The following is a 24,275-nucleotide window of genomic DNA, read 5'->3' on the forward strand; positions in this document are numbered from 1 at the left end:
GGAGTTGAGACTCCCAGATTAATCGTCTTTTTCTGTTTTCCTTTAAAGAGACGTTTTTAAACATTTAAAATATGGTTTCCCATTGGTATTTTATTGAATATTTATTATATACTGTTGTACTAATGTAAAATATAATAGGCTGATTTCTGTAATGTAAATTGAAGATACTAATTCATCTTCCTTCAGTCATGTACTGAGCTCATATTTTTTCTCAAGAACTGATGGTGGGTATTTGCTGAGTGGGTAAAACTTCTAATCCCCTTGTGACTAATTACATTTATCTATGAAATGTCAAGTTGGGATTAGAATTAGAATCTGTATTTTATAACCACCATGGAAGATCATGAAGTTGATTCGTTGGTACAGTAATGAAAACGTGTTTTTACTAATACAACACTTTAACCAAACAACTGAAGCTGTGTGAGACATGTGTTCTGGGGGCCAGTGGCAGGTGTGGGTTGGAAGAGTACCCCTAGAAGCCCTCAGACCCCAGATACAACCTGCGGAGTCATGCCGTTTGCACTCAAGTGTCTGTCTTGAACAGCAAGTATTTGTGATTCCTCCTGTATCATTTTATGGTAAATATTTAAACGAAAGTAATTTGGTTGCATTCAGATACAAGTGATTATATAGCAATCACTGCTGTTATTCTGTTAAAACTAAATTGTGACTGTAAGGTGATCACATTTCCAAGATTAAGCTGTTCTATTCCTTTTCTCCCTCTAAATAGTTAACACAAATTATGCGAACTGGACAGAACACTTGGGAAAGTAAAAACATCCTTGCTGTGTCATTTGCCCCACTTGTGCAGCCGAGCAAGAATGACAATGGCAAACCAGATTCTGTGGGCCTCCGTAAGTAACCGCTGGTCCTTTCTGACTGGACTCTGGCTTATGTTGTTCAACAGCTGTGCTTGGGATTAATGGACTGTGTTAATTATGAAGAGTTAAGTAAATAATGCAGTAATATATTCCATGGATTTATTTGTTTTTTTGTTGTTTTTTTTGGATAAAGCGCCTACCTTGCACCAGACCCTGTTAGCTGCCTTCATGGAGGCATGAAAAGAAGGGGCAGGTCAAACGAAAAGATGAATTTATTGCTTACAGTTGTGAATTTATTAATTATGGTAAATTTGGTGGCATCATTTTCCATACAGAGGGACAGCAAACACAGAAGCCTTTCTTTAGGCTGAAAAGAGCTTGCTCGTTCCAAGACCAGCAATAACTTTCAGGGTCGCTGAAGCTCCTCGGCTGGGCTGCAGAGGATAGCTGATGGAGACTTTCCTTGTCCTCAAGGAGAGAGTCAGTGTTGATGGGGGTGGAGTTGTTTGAAGGTAGGAAAATGGTGGAGGAAAAAGAGGGCTCTAAAGTTTTACCCTGAGCCCCTCACTGAGTGATGGTACCATTTATTGCTGTTGAGGACTGAGGGTGAATAGCTTGGAAATCGGTGTAGGAAGATCAGAGACTTTTATTTTGGCTGTGCTTGAGTTTCCTGTTAGGTGGGCATGCGGGTGTCACCCTGCTGCGCGCGCGCCGTGAGGACGGGTGAGGGGCCTTGGGGGAGGCGCTGGGCCCGGGCCTGTGACCCAGCAGATCAGAGCTGGGCCGCGAGCAGAGGCAGGGCCGAGAAGGGGGAGGACAGCAGCGTGAGCTGTGCGAAGCCAGACTTTGGAGGAGGCGGGAGCACGGAGCGCCCTGAGGGCTGCTGAGACCCCGAGGAAGAACGGTGAGCGCGGCAGTGGTTGGCCCAGCGTGAATCATGGCTTTGGAAACCAATAAGTAAGGTTCTTTGCCAAAAATGAGCTCTAGAACTTTACCATAGTAGACTTCTGGGTTTAATCTGCTTTTTAAATGAATTTATTTCATAGGAACCTGGGAGAGATTTCATTTTATTTTCAGGGTTATTTTACCCTCTTGCAACCCATGTGGTTTTGTGGCGTTTTGGGGTGTTTCATTTATTTATTTATTTACTTTTGGCTGTGTTGGGTCTTCGTTGCTGCGCACGGGCTTTCTCTAGTTGCGGTGAGCAGGGGCTACTCTTCCGTGCGGTGTGTGGGCTTCTCATTGCGGTGGTTTCTCTTTGTTGCGGAGCACGGGCTCTAGGTGCGTGGGCTTTAGTAGTTGTAGCACGCGGGCTTAGTAGTTGTGGCATGCAGGCTCTAGAGCGCAGGCTCAGTAGTTGCAGGCACAGGCTTAGTTGCCTTGAGGCATGTGGGATATTCCTGGACCAGGGCTTGAACCCATGACCCCTGCATTGGCAGGCGGATTCTTAACCACTGTGCCACCAGGGAAGCCCTGGGGTGGTTTTGAGAATTAAATGAAGTAGTGTTTATAAAGTGCTTAGCAGGTAATAAATGGCTTAGTAAAGAATAGTGTTGGGATTTTGGGAAGGTCAGTAAATTACACCCGTTTCCCGTGCTCAAGTTCTTACCAGTGGAGAGGTGGACTTGGGGACCAGGTAGCTAGGAATTGAAATGGAATAGGATGTGTGGAGAATAAGAACACGTTTGCTTTTCTGTTAAAATAAGTTAAAATAGGTTTCTGTGTAGAGAACATTATTTCATTAATTATAGGGAATAAAAACGTGAAAGCATGTTAGCACAAAAAAACCCTAAAAAATACACGTGCAAATCCTTTGCCAAATGTATTTTGTAGCTATGAAATTGCTCATATAAAGTTACTAAAATGTATTTATAACTTTTCCTCAGGTTCATCACAAATTTTTATTCAACTTAAAGTCATATGTCTTTTTCTTTCTTTCTTTCTTTTTAGAATGTCTTATACATTCTTTTAGAATGTATAAGACATTCTAAAAATAAATTTCACGGCAGGCCCTTTAGAAGGGGTGAAGGAAAAACTCTACACCAACTAAAGGAAAACTCTGTTTCCTTTATACACCACCTACCGAATCCTCCTGTCATCCGGACCCGTGGGTTCTCCTCCCTGAGCAATCCTGCAGTCCTCCGCAGACACCAACGAGCTGTACTGTGGTCTGGCGAAGTTCCGGCGCTCGCCGGTGCTAGCGCAGACCCCGCAGGCTACAGGCTCTGTCCTCCTCCAGCTTCTCACAGGCTGCTTATGAATCAGGCTCCCATGACCCCTCCTCGAGTTCGATAATTTGCTGGAGCGGCTCCCAGAATGCAGCAGAACAGATTACTCATTAGATTAACTGGGGAACAGCTAGATGGGAGTGACGCCCAGGGCGAGGTGTGTGGGGAGGGTGCGGACCTCCACGCCCTCTCTGCGCGCACCACCCTCCCAGCACCTCCAGCTGTTCACCAGCCCAGAAGCTCTCTGACCCCTTTCCATTAGGGGCTTCTATGGAGGTTCGATTGATTAAATCATCGACTCTCGGTGATTAACTCAACCTCTAGCCCCTTTCCCTTCTCTGGAGGGGTAGCCTGAAAGTTCCAGTTCTCTAATCCCATGGTTGGTGCCCCCGACAGCCAGCCTAGCACCTTGAAGGGCTTACTGAAAGTCACCCCCGTAACGTCAACTCACGTGTGGTTGGAAGGAGCTTCTTGTGAGCCCTGAAAGGCACTGCTTTTCACTTTGATGCTCTCATCACTTAGGACATTCCACGTGCTTTAGGAGCTCTGTGTCAGGAAGGGGAAGCCAAATGTACATTTCTTCTTATAAATCTCAGCATCACAGAGGTCAGGAGATTTCATGAACTGTGGAACTGCACCACACTGAGCCATACGAAGTTGCGGTTTTGTAGGTTAAAAATGGGGTTTGACCTAAATCCAGTGCCCTTTTCAGTCTTACGTAACAAATAAAAATGAAAGTGCTGACTGCTAGGTTCCTATAAAATCTACGTAGAGACCACCTTTTGGGAAACAAATAGAGCTGACACGTGTGTGTTAGAGATAACCTTCATTGTAGTTCTGGCCTGAAAGCTTCAATTCACAGTAAAGTCTTACAGCAGTCAGGACCCGTGTTGCCTGCTGTATTGGATCCTTCTCGTGACTGCAAGCATTAGGAACAAGGAGGGTTGGAGTACAGGAAATGCTGGGAGTTTTGAAGAAGGAGGGCTGAGAATCGTCTGAAAGTTTTCCTATTATCAGAAAAACGTTTGAATGAGGCTCTTGTGGGTGCTGCTTTAGGACCTGTGAGTGTTAGGAGCGACTGAAGCGGGTCTGAATCCTTCTGCACTCCGGGTCCGGTTGGTGCCTTTGAAGTCGGGCCAGGGGGTGATCCTGTGACTGGAGCAGCCGGCAGTGCCGGTGGGGGGGGGAGGGGGGGAGGACGGTGAAGGTGCTGGGAGAGCGCCCGGGGTGCGGGCGGGTCGCACCCACAGGGACTACGTTATTCCTTCTCTTCTTCGCAGCTTCTGAAGCTCTTCCCCGGTGGTCCTCTACCCCGCTTCCTGCAGTGGGCCCTGGACCTCCGGCCTCCCTCCCTCCCGCCGGCGCCCCCCGTGGGGGCCGTCCTGGCCTTTGGGGCTGACATCCCGCGGGACTGCCGCGGCTGCAAAGGGCCGGCACGTGGCGTGGCCTCTGGGGCCCCGAGCACCTTGCCGGCCCCTCCCCGCTTGCCTCGCCCGGCACTGACGCGCTGCCACGTTGAAACGTGCACGGGGTGGCGGGAGCGCCCAGGCCTCCACTTAGGACACGCAGCACGCGCAAAGCAAACCTTTATCTTCTCCTCCCCGAGCTGTTCTTTCTCTGTCACGTCGGTAACCAGCGTTAGCATCCGCCTCGCCGCTGGGGCCAGAGCCTCTCCGCGTCCCGTCCCCGTCCGTCCTGTCTTCAGAGCAGAGCTCAGCCTTGTCCCCCTTCTCCGCCCCAGCGTGGTCCCCTCTCACGCAGGCCCTGCCACGTCCGGCGGCCCCCCGCTCCTTCCCCTGCCAGCCGCCACCCCACAGAGGGGCCGGGCCGTCCTCGTCATCCGTTATGACCCTGCCTCTCTAGAACCGTGCGGTTGCTGATGGCGTGGCCTTGCAGACCACGACGAGGCCCCGCCCTGCGCCCTCCTGCTCCACGCTTCCCCCGCGCTGGCTGCCCACCTGCCTCCGCCCAAGGCACTCGCGGGCTGGCCGCCTCCTGCCACGTGGATGCAAGCGCAGTCGTGACTTCCTCGGGGATACCGCAAGGGCCACCCAGCCGGGAGCAGCCTCGCCCCCACGTTACTTGCTACGTCGTTGCTGGTTGGTTCCGTACTTGTTTATCTGCCGCTCCCCAGACGTATACGCTCTGTAAGAGCAGGGGCTCTCTTAGTTTCAGTCTGTTGCGTGCTCACACAGCTGGCTGCTGGCAGAGTTGCTACAGGTTGTTCCAGTTTCCCCGCATGGTTGGGGGCAGGTGCAGACGGCAGGATAGACGGTCCAGCTGAACCTGCCCGACACGGCTCTTTGAATTCCTTTCCATTTTGGGTTTCAGTAGAGAGTCTGAAGACAAGGTTTTGTAGCAGGCCAGGAAGTATGTGCTAAGGGATCTTTGAATTGGTCTAAAATGCCTCCTGCCTGGAGTTTTATGAAAAACCACATCTCCCGCTGCAGGCTGTGCCCAGCTTGTGACTGGGCAGAGCCCCGGGCACTAGGGCAGGAGGGGAGCACACAGGACAGGATGTATACCTGCAGGCCCTATGGGGGGAGGATGAGGAAGGGCCCCAGGCCTCCTTCCTACCTCCCACCCGCAAGAGCTCACAGTTGAGGGCAAAGACCGACCACATACACATTTGGGTAACTGACATGATAACAGGAAGGTTTGGAAGGAGGTAGCTAAGAAAAAGCACTAAAAGTAAGGGGAAAAGTGATGAAGGCTTTCTCGTGCTGTTGAACTGAGGAGGGCTGTGCTTTGCTAGGTATTTGAGAAGAATCCTTGATAAGGGTTTTATTCCCACAGGGGTGGAAACTAGGAAAAACGAATTTCAGGTGGGGACCTGAGAATTTTCTCTGGGTGCAAAGCACTGGAGGAGGCCACCAGGAGGGGCGTGTGGCTCTAGGTCTTAACATCTGCGCGTCGGCGGGGGGGGGGGGGGGGCGGGAGTGAAGCAGACAGGGCCTGTTCCGACTCTGCCTGTGCGCTTGATAGAAGCGAGCGTCAGTAACTTAGATCTGTGGTGTTTGGGGGCTGTTGAAGTGTTGCGGCATGATTTCTGGTGGCCCTTTCCCTCTGAACCAGTTCTGCCTGTTGATTTACAGAAAGATGGAAACTGCGTGTGCATGCGTGTAATAGTTTAGAGCTCAGACCGAGGCAGCTGTTCAAACAGTGCCTTCATTTGAGGTTTTTAAATAGGTCCTTCACATGCTTTTCGACATCAGAAAGTACAGAGAATGTGTAGGGTAAAATCTCTTCTATTCTTGTCCCCTCACTACTTAATTCACATGTGCTCCAGCTGTTGTAAGTTATTTATCCTTCCCGAGAGGGTTTATGCTCATACCTGGGGACGCGCACACGCCCGTACACACGGACCCCGGTGTCGTCCGCCGTCCTCAGTCCCGCGGTGGTCTGGCACGTAGTAAGCGCCCTTCCTAAAATCTGTGTCAGATGCAAGTCACAGTTTTTTATGTCTCTGTCTTCTGATATTCACTAAGAAGTGAACAGTGTATAACGTTTTACTTTTTATGTTTTTCGTGTGTTTTTAGCCCCCTGTGCTGTCAGGAATCTGCAGGACTTGGCTCGTATTTACATTCGACGCACACTTAGAAATTTCATAAATGATGAGATGCAGGCCAAGGGGATTTCTCAGAGGGCTCCGCCCAAAAGGAAGAGGAAGAGGGTCAAGCAGAGGATTAACACTTACGTCTTCGTGGGGAATCAGCTCATTCCTCAGCCTCTAGACAGTGAGGAGGATGAGAAGATGGAGGAAGATGAAGAGGGGGAGGAGAGAGAGCGCGGCGAAACTCAGAAGCTGGAGGAGCCGCCCCAGAACCTGCTGCGGGAGAAGATCATGAGGCTCCCCCTGCCCGAGTCTCTGAAAGCTTACTTGACGTATTTTCGGGAAAAATAGCTTAGAGCGAGAAGAAAGAATGCCTACTGATAATTCCTTTAGTCTTGAAAATGTAGCATTTGTTAGAGGTTAAAAGAGAATTCTTTCTTTCATCACAGTGACTTTTTAGTGGAAAAAGTATAACTTGTTTCTGTCTTAGTAATAAAAATGATGTATTCTGTGATTAAAAAGAATCCCTTTTATAAAATATATTTTTCTTTAAATCTTGGAAAAATTGCTGTTTTAACTCGGAGCAACTTCAAGAGAGGAATGTAACAGTAGTCGAGACTGGGTCCTTCAGATCCTCGTCTGGTTCCTTACAGACTAGTAGTGGTGAGGGTTAGATTTGCTTTTCCATAAGGTGAAGTAATCGTGAAGCATATGTAGTCTGATTCGAATTGCAGCCATTTGCATTTCCTCCATGAAACCTTTATCTAACAAGGAAATCAGAAGCTTTGTGTGTTGCAGTCACTATTGCTGAGTTGCTGTAGGTCTGTTCCGGGCAATGTATGAGTGCAATAACGATGCAGATACGGAGTAACGTAGCTTTAAAAAGCCTCCTTTCAGGGAGTTCAACAGCACTGCTCTCTTGCTCTTGAATCTGTTGCCAAAAGACATGCGGAAAACATCTTCTCTCATAGAGATTTTAGGAGCACGTCAAGTGAATATTGAAGTAAAATGTATATACTTAATACAACTCTTAGTTTGTGTGGACCCTTTACATTTTCAGTATTTAACAATGATGAGGTTATCTTACTCTGAAGTTTTAGAAGACAGTATATTTAGGACGGTTTTCCCTGTAGCCCACCGTATAAAGTATTTGCTTTAAGAGAGTCCGTTGTCCTACGCGACTGTGGGTGGCTCATCGGTGAATCGGCCTGAGTGGGCTGGTCACGGGTGCACTTTAGCAAAGGGAACTCCTGGTTCATTGGCAGGTTCACCCTTGACAAGTAGGGCTGCGCCAGCCTGCATTTGCTTTGAAAGTCATCTTTGTAGCATAGAAAGTATTCACAGAAATTATATGTAGGTGACCTTTTCTTTGAAACTTCGGAATCATTGTGTAATCTTTGGGATCTACGTTGGGCTCATTTAATTTCTTCCCATGTTTTTATTTTGTTCTTGTTTCTTGTGGTAAAGTAACAGTGATTTTCGTTTTTTTGCTTAATATCACATACTACTGTATTCATTATTTGAATGTCAGTAGTGAAACAGGTGGTAAATGCCATTATTAGTGTGTTTCTTTTCTTCCTACTAGGGCCTGAAGAGTCATTCCTTGTTTAAGAAAGTATACAGTGTAGCATATTTACTATTTAGTGTTCCATGGATTATATATTTTTTAAAAGGAAAAATTTGAGAGTATCACTTACCACCACCAGCATCACTGTTAACAACTGTTGAACAAGTATGCTTGAGGAAACGCACTCAATGTGTAGTGGAAGGATTATTATGTCTCTGCAAAGATTCAACCGTTAGATGAATGGTTTAAAAAAATCTCAGCTCTGGTAATTCCACACATCTAAAAACAACTGTTTGAAATATTCTAAGCGTGAATTATCCCAGGTAAATCAGGATATTTTAGTAATGTGAAAGATAATTTCGTGGAAGCTGTTTGTTTTTTACCATTGACTGGGCTTGGGCGTTGGGGGTATCTCCACAGTTTTTCTTAGGTGATTCCTAAGCTGTTATTGTTAAGAAATGCCCCATTCATTTCTATCAAGGAAAAAAAAAATAGTTTCATACAATTATCATGTTAGAAATGTTCATTTTATTTTGAAATCAGTGTCCATTTTAGAAGTTTAATTTTAAGTTAAACTTATTTTTATCTCGCCGCCCCCCCACCAGTTTGTTGTTTTTGGGGCAAGTGTTCAGATACGTAAACACAACGTTTTCTTAAATCATGGTGTTAACTATTCATGAGGGACGTTTTTGTTAAGGATATATTTGAAGATGGAGTTTTTCATATCAGCTTTCATTCTGTTGGCTTTGGCAAAATGTACAGTAGGTTTTCATAATCATTGCCTATTTTTTGTCATTGAAATGTATCTTTTGTGTTTTTAAATGCATTTATTTCACAGTTGTGACTTTACTATTGACTTTAAAGAAGTAGAAATAAAAAATGAAATTTTAAGCAAAAGCCCTTTTATCTATTAATGGGAATATATTAGAATGATTAAGAATATTTTGGGTGTTTATTTTTTAATGAATCATGTTATATTTGAGTGTGGATAATTATGCTTTATAGGTGGAGAGGTCGCAAATAAAGTTGAAGTAATTGAAAATGATCAGTGTATTCATGGGATTTTACAGTGGGGTAATTATTTGTTTTGCGGCGAGAAAGTAGGCCTAGGGAGGGAGCACGACGACTCCCCCCCCCCTCAGTCAGATTGCTGCTTGGAGATGGCTTGAAATAGCATCCAGAATCTGATAAAGCCCGAGAAACTGCCAGCAACACCATAACTGCCAGGAACAGCATTTAAATCTGTACTGCTTATTGGTCGATATATCTGGTTCTAGTACTAATAAAGAAAAATGTCATTAAAATAGCATATATAGTAGTTAAAATACAGAATGTGTAAGTGTTGGTTTCTAGCTGTTTGAGAGGACAAAAGTGAAGCAAAACCTGTTAATTTATGGGAAAACTTGGAAAATTATTTTAAATAAACAGTTGCATATAATTAAGCATCGTTCTCCAGTGGCCTGCCTTTTTTCTCTTTTTAAATTTAGAAAATGTCAGTACACCTGTGGATATATGCTGAATTATGGTATAGAATGGTCTGTATTTGGACATCTCATTTCCTTTTGACTCTTGCCACCTCTGAAGGGTGTAGGGTTTTTAAAAATTTATTTTTATGAACTATTCAAGTAGATACGAAGGATATTTATAAGATGCATGGAAAGTCCAAGGAATGACTGAGTGTTCATGTAAGTACATGTGAGTACAAACCATGAGGCTTGACTGCTAGCACTACCGTTACCTGTGTGTGCCCCTCTTCCCAGCTCATCTTAACCCCCCTCTCAGGGTGCCCATTTGTGGCGATCACACCTGGCTTTTTGCTGCGGTTTTACACGTACACTTGTATCTCCAAGCGGTATGAGTGGAATCACCCCTGTTCATTCCTGTGCACCTACTTTTCACTACATGTTGTCTTTCTGAGGCTGGTCCCTGTTGTCTGTAGTGATGCTAGATTCCCACATTCCCACTTTTTTGTTCATTATTTCTTCTTGACTCTTAGATCATCTCAATTTTCTTTTGCCTAAAGTACATCTTTAAAAATTTCTTTTGGTGAAAGACACTGGCTAGCTAACTCTTAGTTTTGTCTGTCTGAAAAAAATTTATCTTTGTTCTTGAAAAATATGACTAATATAATTTTAGGATGACAGTATTTTTCTCTAAAACAATGGAGTTACTTCTCTACATTCTGGCTTTCATTGTAGCTGTTGAGAAGTCCACTGAGCCATTTCTTTGAAGGTTATCTTTTATCTCTGTTTTTACAGTTTTGTCTTGACCTTGTTAATATTTCTTGTCTTGGCATTGTTGATTTTCTGTAGTTTCATATAATGTGCTAGGTGTTAATTTTTATCTTTAATCCTACTTGGTATTTGTTTTATAGGTGTGTGGATTGGCCTCTTTGATCAGCTCTGGAAATTCTTGGCCATTTTCTTTTCTTACAGACATTGCCTCAACGTTTTGCCTCTCAGCATTGGATTCTAAATAATTTATTCAAATATATCTTCCAACCACTAATTCTGTCTTCACTTGCTTTAAGTCTGCTGTTAAACCCTTACCCTGAGTTTTAATGTCTGTTAAATTTTCTAGTTCTGCTTTTTAAATTTTATTTAAAAAATAATTTCCTGCTCTTTATTACTACGTTCAATTCGGTAAGCACACTGAGCCTGTTTTCTATTCCATATCTGATTCCAGTATCTGAACTCCACGGTGGGCTTCTGCTCAGGAGGTCTCTGAGGGCTAGCTGTGACGACCCCGTTTCTCTTGTGCTTTGCGGGCTTTGACTGAGCTTGTGGAACTCTTATCTGTGAGAGTTTATTAGAGGCCGACTGGTCTTTGCCAGAAGCACTGCTGGCTCACGGCCTCTTTAAACTAAGTCCTGGGTTTAAGGGTTTCACACCACTCAGGGAGAGGGGCCTGAACATCCACGGGAAAGCTAACCTGGGGACGTTACATCTTCGGGGACATTTTACTCCCTTCCTCCTCATAGCAAGTTTTGAAATAGACAGTTTTCTCTGCATTCTCTGGGGGAAGGAGGGGATAAGGTGGATTATTTCTAGTTCTCCTTAATGAAGGGGATGTGGAGATTCCAATGAAGCCCTCCCCATTTAGGAAAGGGCTTTTCCCTTCTTCCTGTAGGCTTGCTGCCCCAAATCTGAAGTTAATGTCACTAAGTTAAGCAAATACTCCAGCTGAACAAGACTCCAGTGTTTACTTACCTTGCTGGCTTCCCTTTTCACTTTGTTTTTGGACCCTTGTATATGTCTTATTGACTTGCTCACTCAGCACACTGATGCCTTTTTAAAAAAAATGTTTCTAATGCTTTGTCTAGCACACACAGTTTTCTGCTGGAGAGTTTCCCAAGGCCTGCAAGGAAAGGTCCCACAGCCACGACGAGGCTGGCATTCATGTGCTCCTCTGGGCCTTGCGCTTCTTGGCCTTATACGCATGGACGGTAACAGCAGAGGTGTTTTTTTCATTGACTGTCAGCTTAGGTTTCTAAAAGTAGAAAGTTTTTAGTCTTTCCTTCCAGAAAAATGCCCTACGAATACAATGTAATATTTATTATGTTGACTATTTTGAACTGAAAACGACGCACAAACCCGCATGTCTTGTCCAAGTTCTCCAAATTGCAAACATCACCAAGAGCATCCGAATTGTTAGCGGTGGGCCTGAAAGGACGAAGCTGGCTTTTTCGTTTATTGATATAGACAGTAAAAGACACACGGAACGATGTCAAGCATAGTTCAAGTTTATTTTAAAATCATTCTTGTTCATGGAGATTGGGTTTTTTCTTCTGATTTTTGTATTTAAAAAACCCCCAAACCCCACATATTTAAAAGTTGCAACATTCTGCCAAAAGAGGGCAGTATTCACCTACAGTAGAATGTAAAGGGACGGAAGAATTGCTGAGAGAAGGAGAATGAATTTGTTTCTTCTTTATACTCACAAGGTTGATAAAATTTGACAAAACGTTCTCCACTTATTACCTCTGTCTCCCAGCCTGGTCATCTGGAGTTGCTGCCTAAATTAACCATCCAAGTTTCACTTCGTTTTTCTGTTTTGCATTTTTTAAAGTTCTATTTTAGGGATGAGATTTGTTTGAAAGTTTCAGTCTTTAAAGATAAAACCAAAACCTTAAATACCTGCTTACAGAGTGGCCAAAAAGTACACGTTGAACTGCAAGGCATACTTGTGGCAGAAGTCTTCTGTTTCCGGCGGTGTCGCCGGGAGAGGGCCGCCCGCCCCCGGGGCACCGAGCGGGTGAGAGGCGGGTCTGCAGCCGCCGGGGCGGCGGGTCCTGGAGGCTCATCGGTGCCACTTCACGTGCTCACACGCGTGACCGTGGGTGCGTCTGCCCCAGGGCCGGGCGCGGGCGCTGAACACCCAGTGTTAAAGGAAGAAACCAGAAGCAGCTGGTGGGAATCTCGTATTAGTGCAGCGCTTTGGGTTTCAGGAGTGGAATATACAGTTTGGAGTAGGGAGTATGTGCCCCTGGGTCAGCCACTTATTACTGCGCCCGCCCTTCAGGGTTTGGAAGTGTTACCGGATAAAAAGAAGAAAAGCTGTCCTGCGTGGAGGCAATAAATAATTAATCAACGTGAGCTGCCGAAGCCCGGCCGGGGGCTGAGAGGCTGGGCTCACGGAAATGGTGCAGCGACGCGCCAAGAGGAGGTGCCTTTGCAGGACGGCTTTGGCGCAGACGGGTGCTCGTCCCCGCGGCGCACCCCGCCCCGCCTCCTGACCCGCCCGCCCCGCCTCCTGGCACGCCCCGCCCCGCCTCCTGACCCGCTCCACCTCCTGGCCCGCCCCTGCGCTCCCCGCCCCGTCTCCTGGCCCGCCCCGCGCTCCCCGCCCCGCCTCCTGGCCCGCCCCGCGCTCCCCGCCCCGCCCCCGCGGCGTGCGTCCCCGCCCCGCCCCGCCCCGCCCGCCCGTCGAGGCCGCGCCTCGGTCCCGCCAGGTGCCGACCCCGCTCGGGTCGCCGGAGCAGGGTCCTCACTTGCCCGCAACCCCAGGCTTCCGCGCTTAGAGTGGAAAGCGCGAGCCCTGAAGCGGTGAAAGGAACGGGTCTCCTTTCTAGCATCTTCCAGAACTTACCACGGAGAATTCCCATCTTCATTCCTTGGGTAATTTGCCTGCGTAGAGTCCCAGTTTAGCCCCTTTATCGTCGCCCCCCCACCCCCAAATCTTCCCTACTCTGAATTGGGTGAAGCAGCCGACCACGCCGCGTGTTCCCCGCTCCCGGCTGGGCCTCCCCGCGCCCTGCGGTGGGCGATGCTCCCGGGTCCGCAGAGCAGCCGGGAGCGCGGGGCGTGGGCCCCGGCGAGCAGGCACGTAGGCGCCCGGGAGCCACGCCGGAGTGGGCGGGCAGATGGGCCTGGGTGCTCATGCGCCGTCCTCGCCTTCCGTGTGGGGAGAGAAGCCGCATCACTGAGCTGTCCTTCGGGTCGCACAGTGTGTGTGGCGCGCGCACCCTTCTCATCGTGGTCTTCGGGCTTTACGCCCCAAGAGGAGAAGAGGAGAAGTGCCTCTAGGACGAGCCGGTTGAAGGGCTCAGCGTTCCCGGTCAAGTGTTTGCCGGTCGTGGCGGGTGCGCGCGGGAGAGAGCCGCCTGCCCCGTTCGGGTGCATCCCTGGGCGGAGCGAAGTGGCCCGAGTGAGACGCTGGGAATTTTGAGCAAGAGGTAGCACGAGCAGCGCCGGGTCATTTTTCGTCATAATCGTGAAGTGAGGATCTAGCTGGGTCATGAAAGTTGAAGCTGGTGGCTGGTCGTTGCACATAAGCCCACTTATATTCGGCCCAGAGTAATTTTTATTAAGCATCTTCTTAATTTTATGTGGTCGTGAATACGAAAAACAGTCTTACTGTAAAAACTCACAAGACGCATTCTTGAGCCCGGGGCCCCTCCGCGTGCGGCGGCCAGAGGGCAGGGCGAGCGGGGCCTTTGGCCTTGAACCTTGCCTGTGTCGTGTTGCGGCGTCAGTTTCTGCAGAAGCCCCAGCGCCGGGCGCAGGGCGGCCTGTCCGTCAGGTGCCAAGGTCGGCGGTCGGCCCGCGCCGGACACCCTCTCCTGGAGGCCCTGAGCGGAAGGGAGAGGGCGTTGTCCTTGGAGCTGTGCAGAGCCTTCCTCGGCTGGAGAATGACATCCAGTGGCTGGGCCCTCAGGTCCCCAGCCGGGCCCCCTGCGAGTTCCCAGCTTCCTGGGGTCTCGGTTTCTTCGTCTGTAAAATGGGGATGCTAGCGGTGTTTGCCCCCTGGGGTTATTCTCAGGTGACACGAGCTCGTGCGCGTTACACGCTTAGGAGAGGATCTGGCTCTGCCCAGCGCTATGGAAGGGTTCGCTGTGACTACTGTTTACGGCTCAGGGCACGAGCTTCGGACTCACATACCTACAGGAAGCTGGCTGGCAGGGTCCTCTGAGGGGAGCAGGGGGGGCGAAAGACGACCTGCCCTGAGTAGAGTGATGGGCAGCGACTGACCTGCAGCTGGAGTCCTGGGGAGGGGGGTCAGCCCGGGGCCAGCCAGCTCCCGAGTGGGCGCTGCCCTCAGGGCTTGGGGCCCATTGATAATGAGCTGGCTGTATTTTTCAAGAAAATATGGAAGTCAAAAGTGAAATTCCCTGGTTTTTATTTTTAAAAAAATTTTTTGGCCAAGCGACACGGCTTGCAGGTATGTTAGTTCCCCAACCAGGGATGGAACCTGGGCCCTAGGCAGTGAAAGCATGGAGTCCTAACCACTGGACTGCCAGGAAGTTCCCTCTCTGACTTTTATTTTTATTTATTTATTCATTTAAAGAAACATTTGTTTATTTATTTGGCTGCGCCAAGTCTTAATTGCGGCACACGGCATCTTCGTTTCTGCATGCGGGATCTAGTTCCCTGACCAGGGATCAAACCTGGGCCCCCTGCATTGAGAGCGCAGAGTCTTACCCACTGGACCACCAGGGAGGGCCCCCTGACTTTTAAATATTAGCAGCTAATTACAGTTTTTCAAAGTGAAAGGCCCGACCACGTGTATTTGCAGGTTGCTTTCAGCCTAGAACCTTCAGTTTTTGACCCCTGTTGGAGACATGGTATGAAAGCCGAGAGAGAGATATGCAAAGTCTGTACAGATTGGTCCTCTACTTCTTTGGGGCCAAAAAACCTTGACATAGGATTACATTTTCATGCAAGCAATATCATGAAGGACCACAACTAACTGATTAAGATAAAAATTCTGAAAAAGAGAAGGCAAATCAGCCTGTGAAAGCAAAGGCATGTGGGGCCTGGCTCACTTCCTCCCTAACAGCAGAATTGAGTTTTTGTTAAAGCACATTTAAATATATGTGTTTTGTCACATAACAGTGGAAACAGTGTAAAGAACACATTTAACACTATAAATGGCCAAAGTGCTAGTAAGTGTTAATTTGTAGTCTTGTTATATTGATACTTTCCTTGATTTTTTTTCTTTCCATGCTTTTAGAATTTTAACCTTAATGTAGAAAATATTTTTCTTAACCATAGATAAAAACTTCACTATATTTAAAGATTATGGTTAATCAGGGCTTTAAGATTAGAAAAATGCAAAGCTATTCCCTTCCTCAAGTTTAATTTGATTCCATCTATAAAGATATCAAAGCACATATCGTTTACCAAATATTCTACTACCATTTTGAAACTCTCGGGTCTTCCCTGGTGGTGCAGTGGTTAAGAATCCGCCTGCCAATGCAGGGGACATGGGTTCGAGCCCTGGTCTGGGAAGATCCCACATGCCGCAGAGCAACTAAGCCCGTGCGCCACAACTACTGAGCCCATGTGCCACAACTACTGAGCCCACGCGCCTAGAGCCCGCGAGCCACAACTACTGAGCCCAGGCACCACAACTACAGAAGCCCGCGTGCCTAGAGCCTGTGCTCCATAACAAGAGAAGCCACCGCAATGAGAAGCCCGCACACCACAACAAAGAGTAACCCCTGCTCGCCGCAACTAGAGAAAGCCCGCACGCAGCAACGAGGACCCAATGCAGCCAGAAATAAAAATTAAAAAAAAAAAAAAAAAAAAGTGGACCGCTGCTGGAAACTGTGTAAATGGTATACGCTTATTGGAAGGACTTTTCAATGTGAAAGTTTCAAGATACTCTGTTTCTTAGCAGAAAGTTGAATTTGATGAATGGTAAATAAAGGTAGCCAATCAGGTAAAACTATAGCAAAGTGCTCTGTTACACCTGACTTCCAAGAGGAGCCCCAGGGCAGAATGCAGGCTGGAAGGGACCTTGGAGGACTGGCCAGGTCTGCCCCAGGGGCGTCTGGTCTCCCCCAAGGGTCCCCGTCCTCCACCACATCCCTTCGTAGTCTTGGGTTCGGCAGTGGTTGCTTGGATACTGTGCACCGAAAGCACAATGACAAAAGAAAAAATAGATAAATTGTTCTTCATCAAAATCAACAACTTTTGCACTTCAAAGGACACCATCAAAAAAGTAATAAGACAGAATGGGAGAAAAATTTCAAATCATATATGAGAACCCTTTTACCTCAACAATTTAAAAAACCAGATAACCCAGTCAAAATTGAGCGAAGTATTTGAAGAGCTATTTTTTAAAAGAAGGTACACAAATGACCAATAAAGCCCATCTGGAGACGCTCAACATCATTAGTAATTAATGAAATGCAAATCAAAGCCAGAATGAGCTACAACTTTAACTCTTGAGAATGGCAAAATAAAAATGACAGATGATAACGTGTCAGCAAGGATGTGGAGAAACACTGCTGATGGAATTGTGAAGCAGAGCCCTTTGGAGAACAGCTTGGCAATTCCTCAAAACCTTAAACGTAGAATTACTGTATGACCCAGCAATTCTGGTCCAAGAAAAACGAAAACATGATATTGACTCTTCCAATCCAAGAACATGGTATATCTCTCCATCTGTTGGTGTCATCTTTGATTTCTTTCATCAGTGTTTTTTTTTTAAATTAATTTATTTGTTTTTGGCTGCATTGGGTCTTTGTTGCTGCATGCAGGCTTTCTCTAGTTGCAGCAAGCGGGGGCTACTCTTCGTTGTGGTGCACGGGCTTCTCACTGCAGTGGCTTCTCTTGTTGCGGAGCACGGGCTCTAGGCACACGGGCTTCAGTAGTTGTGGCATGCAGGCTCAGTAGTTGTGGCTCGCGGGCTCTAGAGCGCAGGCTCAGTAGCTGTGGCGCACGGGCTTAGTTGCTCCGCGGCATGTGGGATCTTCCCGGACCAGGGCTCGAACCCACGTCCCTTGCATTGGCAGGCGGATTCTTAACCACTGTACCACCAGGGAAGTCCCTTTAGTAGTATTTTTAAGTGGAGAATTGACCTATAAATAATTCCTGCCTACAGAGAATTTTCCAGTCTCTTTCCCTCTCTCCTTCCTACAAATGTTCATGGAGTGCCTATTTTATACTAATAGCTAAAAAAAAAAAAAAAAAAAGAGCTATATTTTGCTTCTTGGTCCTTCCCTCTGGCTCTTATACCAAAAATGGGAACATAGATAATAAAGAAAAAAACCCCAACCCCCCAAATATATAGAGTGCAAATTCTGAGATGTCCTATGTAGAAAACTGTGCAGGGATGGAACATTGCCAGCGGAGGTGGGCGTAGGGAGAGCTTACTTAGAAGCATCAGGGCTGGCCTGCCTGAGAAGGGGGTTTAAGTTGAAACCTACAGAATGAGGAGACAGCCAGTCAAAGAACTTCCAAGCAGAGGAGTGAAGTCTAAGGTTGAGAAGATTTTGGCTCTTAGAGAAGCTGAAAGAAGGGCAGTGGGGCTTCGTGGCTGGAAGGAGAGTGTCTCAAGACGTCGAGTAGAGGAGGTGAGTAGAGGAGAACCTCCTTCAGCCAAGCCTGGGCAGGCGAGCAGCCCCTGGGCCTCTGTCCCTGGGAGCCAGGGCTCGGTGCTGGCAGGGTGCACCCAGAACCCGATCGTCTGCTCTCGTGGCCATCACCATGTGGTCCCAGAAGATGCTTCTCCTCACCTCCTGCCCTAATGCCTCAAAACAAAAGGGGATGTTACCTCTCCAAAGGCTGCCGGGACTTGTGGGAGATACCAGTGCTGACCCTGGAGCAGAGAGGCGATTTGAGCTATAGGAACATGTAGGTAGGAGAGAACACAAATACTTTACCTTGTCACATTCCTCCATTCACAATAGCATGACAGCCATTCTCACTCTCACATAATCAATTTCCCTATCTCATTGATCATCCGTTTCCTTGATTCTCTTCATGAACCCATCCCTGGACTGGACGTACTCATAAGTTAGCAAGGGATTTGCATCTTCCTCTTGAATTCACACACTCTACATTTGTATACTTGTATGTCTAGACGTAATGTGTGTGAAGTGTGATAACAGACTCTTTACTCTGGTAACTGTATAAACTTGGAATGCTTAATTACAAATAGATTTACTTTTGTAAAAATATTTAATGAGGTTTAATTACATTTTTATAAGTAAAGATTTAATTTTAATACATTTGATTTAAAATTTGATAGGTTACGATTTGCATTTGCATTTAACTAGTTTAGATTATTATATTTTTTGTTTTTCCAGCTTTATTGAGTATAATTGACAAAATTGTATATATTTAAAATGTACAATGTGATGATTTGATCTGTGTATACATTATAAAATGATTACCACAACCAAGTTAAATAACACATCATCACCTCACATAGTTACTCTTTTTGTTTTGTTTTGTTTTTGTGAGAATGCTTTAACTGTACTCTCTCAGCAGATTTCACATCGACAATACTATAGTCACCATGGTATACATTAGATCCTCGGAACCTCTTTTAACTGAAAGTTTGTACATTTTGACGAACATCTCCCCATTTCCCCCACTCCCAAGCCTCTGGCAACTACCGTTTTATTCTCTGATTCTGTGAGTTCAACTTTAGTTTAATTTTAGGGTTCCACATATAAGTGATACCACACAGTGTTTATCTTTCTCTGTTGGGCTTATTTCACTTAGCATGAAGCCCTCCAGGTCATCCACGTTGCCAGTATCTTGGCTATTGTGAACAGTGCTGCAGTGGACCTGGGACTGCAGGTAATCTCTTTGAGAGCCTGATTTTGTTTCCTTTGGAGATATACACAGAAGTGGGATGGCTGGATCATATGGTAGTTCTATTTTTCATTTTTTTGAGGAACCTCCATACTGTTTTTCAGAGTGACTGCACCAGTTTACATTCCACCAACAGTGCACACGGGTTCTCTTTTTCCCACATCCTTGCCAACATTTGTCATCTCTTGTCTGTTTGATAACAGACATCCTAACAAGCGTGAGGTGATATCTCATTGTGGTTTTGAATTACATTTTCCTAATGACTAGTGATGTTGAGCATCTTTTCATCTGTCCGTTGGCCGTTTGTATATCTTCTTTGGAAAAATGTCTATTCAGGTCCTTTGCCCATTTTAAAATTAGACTATTTGGGGATTTTGCTATTGAGTTGTATGAGTTCTTTATATATTTTGGGTATTAGCCATGTATCAGATATATGATTTGCAGATATTTTCTCCCATTCTATAGGTTGCTTTTTCATTTTGTGGATGATTTCCTTTGCTATGTAGAGTTTTTCTAGTTTGATATAGTCCTGTGTTTGCTTTTGTTGCCTTTGCTTTTGGGATCAGATCCAAAAAATCGCCAAGACCAATCTTAAGGAGCTTTTCCCCTGTGTTTTCTTCTAGGAGATTTAGGTCTCAGTTCTTGCATTTAAATCTTTGATGTATGTTGAGTTAATTTTTGTGAGTGGTATAAATTAGTGATCCAGTTTTATTCTTTTGTGTGTGGCTGTCCAGTTTTCCCAACACCATTAATTGAAGAGGTTATCTTTTCCCCATTGTGCATTCTTGGTGCCCTTGCAGATATTAATTGACCGTATGTGTGGGTTTAATAGTGGACTCTTTATTCAGTTCCATTGGTCTATGTGTCTTTTTAATGCCAGTATCATATTGTTTTGATTACTATAGCTTTGTAATATAGCTTGTACTCAGAAAGTGTGATTTCTCCAGCTATGTTCTTCTTTCTGAGGATTGCTTTGTCTATTTTGGGGTATTTTGTGGTTCCATATGAATTTTAGGATTTATAAATAGGTTTTTCTATTCTTGTGAAAAATGCCATTGAGTTTTAATAAAGATTGCATTGCACCTGTGTATCGCTTGGATAGTATGGATATTTTAACAATATTAATTCTTCCAATCTGTGAACATGGGGTATCTTTTCATTTGCTTGTGTCTTCAAGTTTTTTCATCATCGTCTTATAGTTTTCAGCACACAGATTTTTTTACCTCCCTGGTTAAATTTATTCCAAAGTATTTTATTGTTTTTGATGCAATTGTCAATGGGATTGGTTTCCTAATTTCTCTTTCAGTTAGTCTGATGGAGTTTTTAGGGTTTTCTAAATCTAAGATTGTCATTTGCAAACAGAAACAATTTTACTTCTTCCTTTCTGATTTGGATGCCTTTTATTTTTTTTTCTCACCTAATTGCTCTGGCTAGGACTTCCAGTATTATGTTGATTAGAAATGGTAACAGTGGGAACTCTTGTCTTGTTCCTGATCTTAGAGGAAAAGCTTTCAGCTTTCACCACCAAGTCTGATATTAATCGTGGGCTTGCTATATATGGCTTTTATTATGTTGAGATATGTTCTTTCTAAACCCACTTTGTTGAGAGTTTTTATCATGAAAAAATGTTGAATTTTGTCAAATGCTTTTTCTGCATCTATCGAGATAATCATTTGATTTTTATCTTTCTCTTAATGTGGTGTATCACATTTATTGATTTGTGTATGTTGAACCATTCTTGCATCCCAGGGATAAATCCCACTTGATCGTGGTGTATGATCCTTTCGATGTGCTGTTGAATTCAGTTTGCTGGTATTTTGTTGTGGATTTTTGCATGTATATTTTGTCAGGGATATTGACCTGTGATTTTCTCTTCTTGTACTATTCTTGTTATTGAGAGTAATGCTGGCCTTGTAAAATGAGTTTGGAAGTTTTCCTTCAGCTTAAAATTTTTGGAAGAGTTTGAAAAGGATTGAGGTTAATTTGTCTTTAAATGTTTGATGGTATTCACCATGGAAACCATCTGGTCCTGGACTTTTCTTTTTTGGGTGTTTTTTGATTACTAACTCAATCTTCTTACTAGTTATAGATCTTCAGATTTTCCATTTTTTTTGATCCAGTCTTGGTAGGTTGTACTTTCCTAGAAATTTATCCATTTCTTCTAGGTTATCCAGTGTGTTGGCATATAATTTTTCATAGTAGCCTCTGATGAACCTTTGTATTTTTGTGCTATCAGTTGTTATGTCTCCTGTTTAATTTCTGATTTTATTTAATTGAGTCTTCTTTTTTTCTTAGTCTACTTACAGATTTGTCAATTTTACCTGTCTGAAATCTAGCTCCTCATTTCATTGATCTTTTTTACTGTTTTTCTAGTCTCCATATCATTTATTTCTGCTCTGATTTTTGTTAGTTCCTTCCTTCTGCTAACTTTGGGCTTAGTTTGTTCTTCTTTTTCTAGTTCTTAGAAGTGTAAGACTGGATTGTTTATTTAAGGTCTTTCTTTTTTCTTACCGTAGGTGTTATGGCTATCAACTTCCCACTTAGAACTGCTTTTGCTGAATCCCATAAATTTTACTATGTTGTGTTTACATTTTCATTTGTTTCAAGATTTTTTTAAAATTTCATTTTTGGTTTCTTTTTGACCCATTGATTGTTCAGGAGTGTGCTGTTTAATTTCCACATATTTGTGAATTTTCCAGTTTTCCTCTTGTTATTAATGTATGCTTTCATCCCATTGTGGTTCAGAAAAGATATTTACTTGATATGATTTCAATCTTCTTAAATCTGTTAAGCCTTGTTTTGTGACTTAACATATGATCTATCCTGGAGAATGTTCCATGTGAGCTTGAGAAGAATGCGTATTCTGCTGTTGTTGGATGAAGTATTCTGTATATGTGTGTTAGGTCCATTTGGCTAATGTGTAGTCTAAGTTCAATATCCCCTTATTTATTTTGTCTGGATGATCTATCTATTGTTAAAAATGGGGTATTGAAGTCCCCTATTATTGTTACATTGCTGTGTATTTCTCCCTACAGATCTGTTAATATTTGTTTTATGTATTTGAGTGTACCAATGTTGGGTAATATATATTTACAATTGTTATACTCTCTTGATGAATTGACCTCTTTATCGTTATATAATGACCTTCTCTGTTCTTGTTATAGTTTTTGACCTAAAGTTTATTTTGTCAGATATAAGTATAGCTATCCCTGCTCTCTTTTGGTTTCTATTTGTGTGGAATATCTTTTCCCATCTCTTTACTTTGAGCCTGTGTCCTTAAAGCTGAAGTAAGTCTGTTGTAGCAATCTATAGTTGGGTCTCTCTCTTTTTAAAAAAAATCCATTCAGCCACTCTATGTCTTTTGGTTGGAGAATTTAATCCATTTACATTTAAAGTAATTATTGATAGGTAGGGACTCACTGTTATCATCTTGTTAATTGTTTTCTGGTTCTTCTCTTTTTTTTCTGCCTCTCTTGCTTTCTTCCTTATGATTTGATGATTTTCCATAGTGGTATGCTTTGATTCCTTTTTCTTTGTCTTGTGTGTATCTACTATAGGTTTTTTTGCCTTGTGGTTACCATAAGGCTTACATGAACCTTCTTGTAAATGTAGCAGTCTCTTTTAAGCTGACAGCAGCTCAAGTTGTGTTCCGTTGATGTGTCCCGTTTTTCAGATTTTTTGTGTTTCTTGTAGCCTTGCTCTGATGTCTGCGTCTTTGATGGAGCAGTCACCTCTTTCATACTTGACAGACTGGTTTTGGTGTGGAAAGACCTTCACCTGTGTGTGGGTGAGAGGGTGTGGCTGGGTTGGAGTAGTGGTTCTGGCTCTGGGGACGCCTCTGTGTTAGGCTCTATGCAGCTCTGTCAGCTGGGGGCAGTGTTGGTGAAGATTGCAGGGCTTCTAGAGGACCAAGGCTGTGGGTGTCCACAGTGGTGCTGAGGGCTGCTGGGGTCTTTAGTGGCAAAGTCTGCTGGGACCACCTGATATTTTTTTCTTCCACGGGGGATGTCGTGGCTGAGGGGGATTTTTTTGGTAATTGGTCCAGCTTGTGGCTGCCTTCATGGTGGTGTGTCACTGGTGTTGGATGTGTGGGTGCCCATGGAGTAGCCGTGGAGCCGGGGTCTGGAGAGTGGGCACTTGTGGACCAGCAGCAGCTCCTGTGTCCGGGGTGCTGGCCAGCCTGCAGCAGCGCTGGCTCGGGGAGCCTGAGATACGGGTGCAGAGCCATTGTCTGGGGTGCAGGTGAGTGCAGAGCAAGCAGAGCAGGCTTTGGGGGCTGGTGTGCACTGGGGTGAGGTTGCTGGCAGCTGTGGTCATGGGGCAGTGTAGCAGAGGCTCCTTTTGGTGGGGGGCATGGCAGTGTCTACCTCTGGGGGGCCTGTGCATATAACAGTAGGGGTCCTTTGCTAGGAAAGCTGCAGGAAATCTACAGCTGCCGTGGTCCCCAGTGGCAAAGGCTGCCCGGGCCCCACAGAACAGGCCATGGGCACCACAGGGGCACCTGCTGCTTGGCTGATGTTGTTGGACCCCCTTCTTCTTTGTTCCCCGCTGCCTCTGATGTCCCTGATGAGCTCATCTCCCCAGCAGTCCTTTCTGTGCAGTTTTTCTCCTTCTTTTGCTCCACTGTGTTGCTGTAGGTTCTTAATTGGATTCTTTAGCCCTCCTAAGGCTTTTTTCAATTGTGAATAGCTAATTGTTTTTTTGTGAGGGGAGTGAAGGCTGGTATCTCCTACTGTTTCATCTTGCTCAGTTTAGATTATTTTAGAAAAATGAATTTTGTCAAAATACATATGAAAAATAATTTATTCAGTTTTTACATTTGATTTGGATTTTTATGAATATATATTCAAACAGCCTTTGGATACAATTATGTTTTAAAAATTCTTTAGATCATTGAGAAATATTATAGTACATGCCAAGGAAGGGCTGGAAAAGAAGACACAAAAATAGAGCTCAGAAAAGGGGAAAAACAGCAGAAAAATAGGATTTTAGAAACAATCTGCTTAAATTTTTAAAATCTGAAAATAATGAAAGAGTAGGCTTCTGTCATGCATG

At 44.9% G+C, this 24,275-nt stretch overlaps 1 protein-coding gene and 1 long non-coding RNA gene across 11 annotated transcripts in view; both read left to right on the forward strand.

Annotated features, from left to right (window-relative positions):
* Positions 1 to 9,616, forward strand: part of PCMTD1 (protein-L-isoaspartate (D-aspartate) O-methyltransferase domain containing 1) — a 61,133-nt gene extending 51,517 nt beyond the window's left edge. For all 7 annotated transcript variants that reach the window (XM_057531738.1, XM_057531742.1, XM_057531741.1 and 4 more), the window contains 2 exons: positions 731 to 854; positions 6,589 to 9,616. In XM_057531738.1, the coding sequence (XP_057387721.1) occupies positions 731 to 854; positions 6,589 to 6,953 (489 nt within the window). In that variant the 3' untranslated portion in view covers positions 6,954 to 9,616. The remainder of the gene's footprint in view (positions 1 to 730; positions 855 to 6,588) is intronic.
* A 3,483-nt stretch (positions 9,617 to 13,099) lies between these two features.
* LOC103010026 (uncharacterized) overlaps positions 13,100 to 24,275 on the forward strand; it is a 389,852-nt gene continuing 378,676 nt past the window's right edge. For all 4 annotated transcript variants that reach the window (XR_009005839.1, XR_009005838.1, XR_009005837.1 and 1 more), the window contains exon 1: positions 13,100 to 13,286. This is a non-coding gene — a long non-coding RNA (uncharacterized LOC103010026). The remainder of the gene's footprint in view (positions 13,287 to 24,275) is intronic.

The sequence above is a fragment of the Balaenoptera acutorostrata genome, chromosome 17 (assembly GCF_949987535.1).
Source record: "Balaenoptera acutorostrata chromosome 17, mBalAcu1.1, whole genome shotgun sequence".
Lineage (NCBI taxonomy): Eukaryota > Metazoa > Chordata > Mammalia > Artiodactyla > Balaenopteridae > Balaenoptera > Balaenoptera acutorostrata.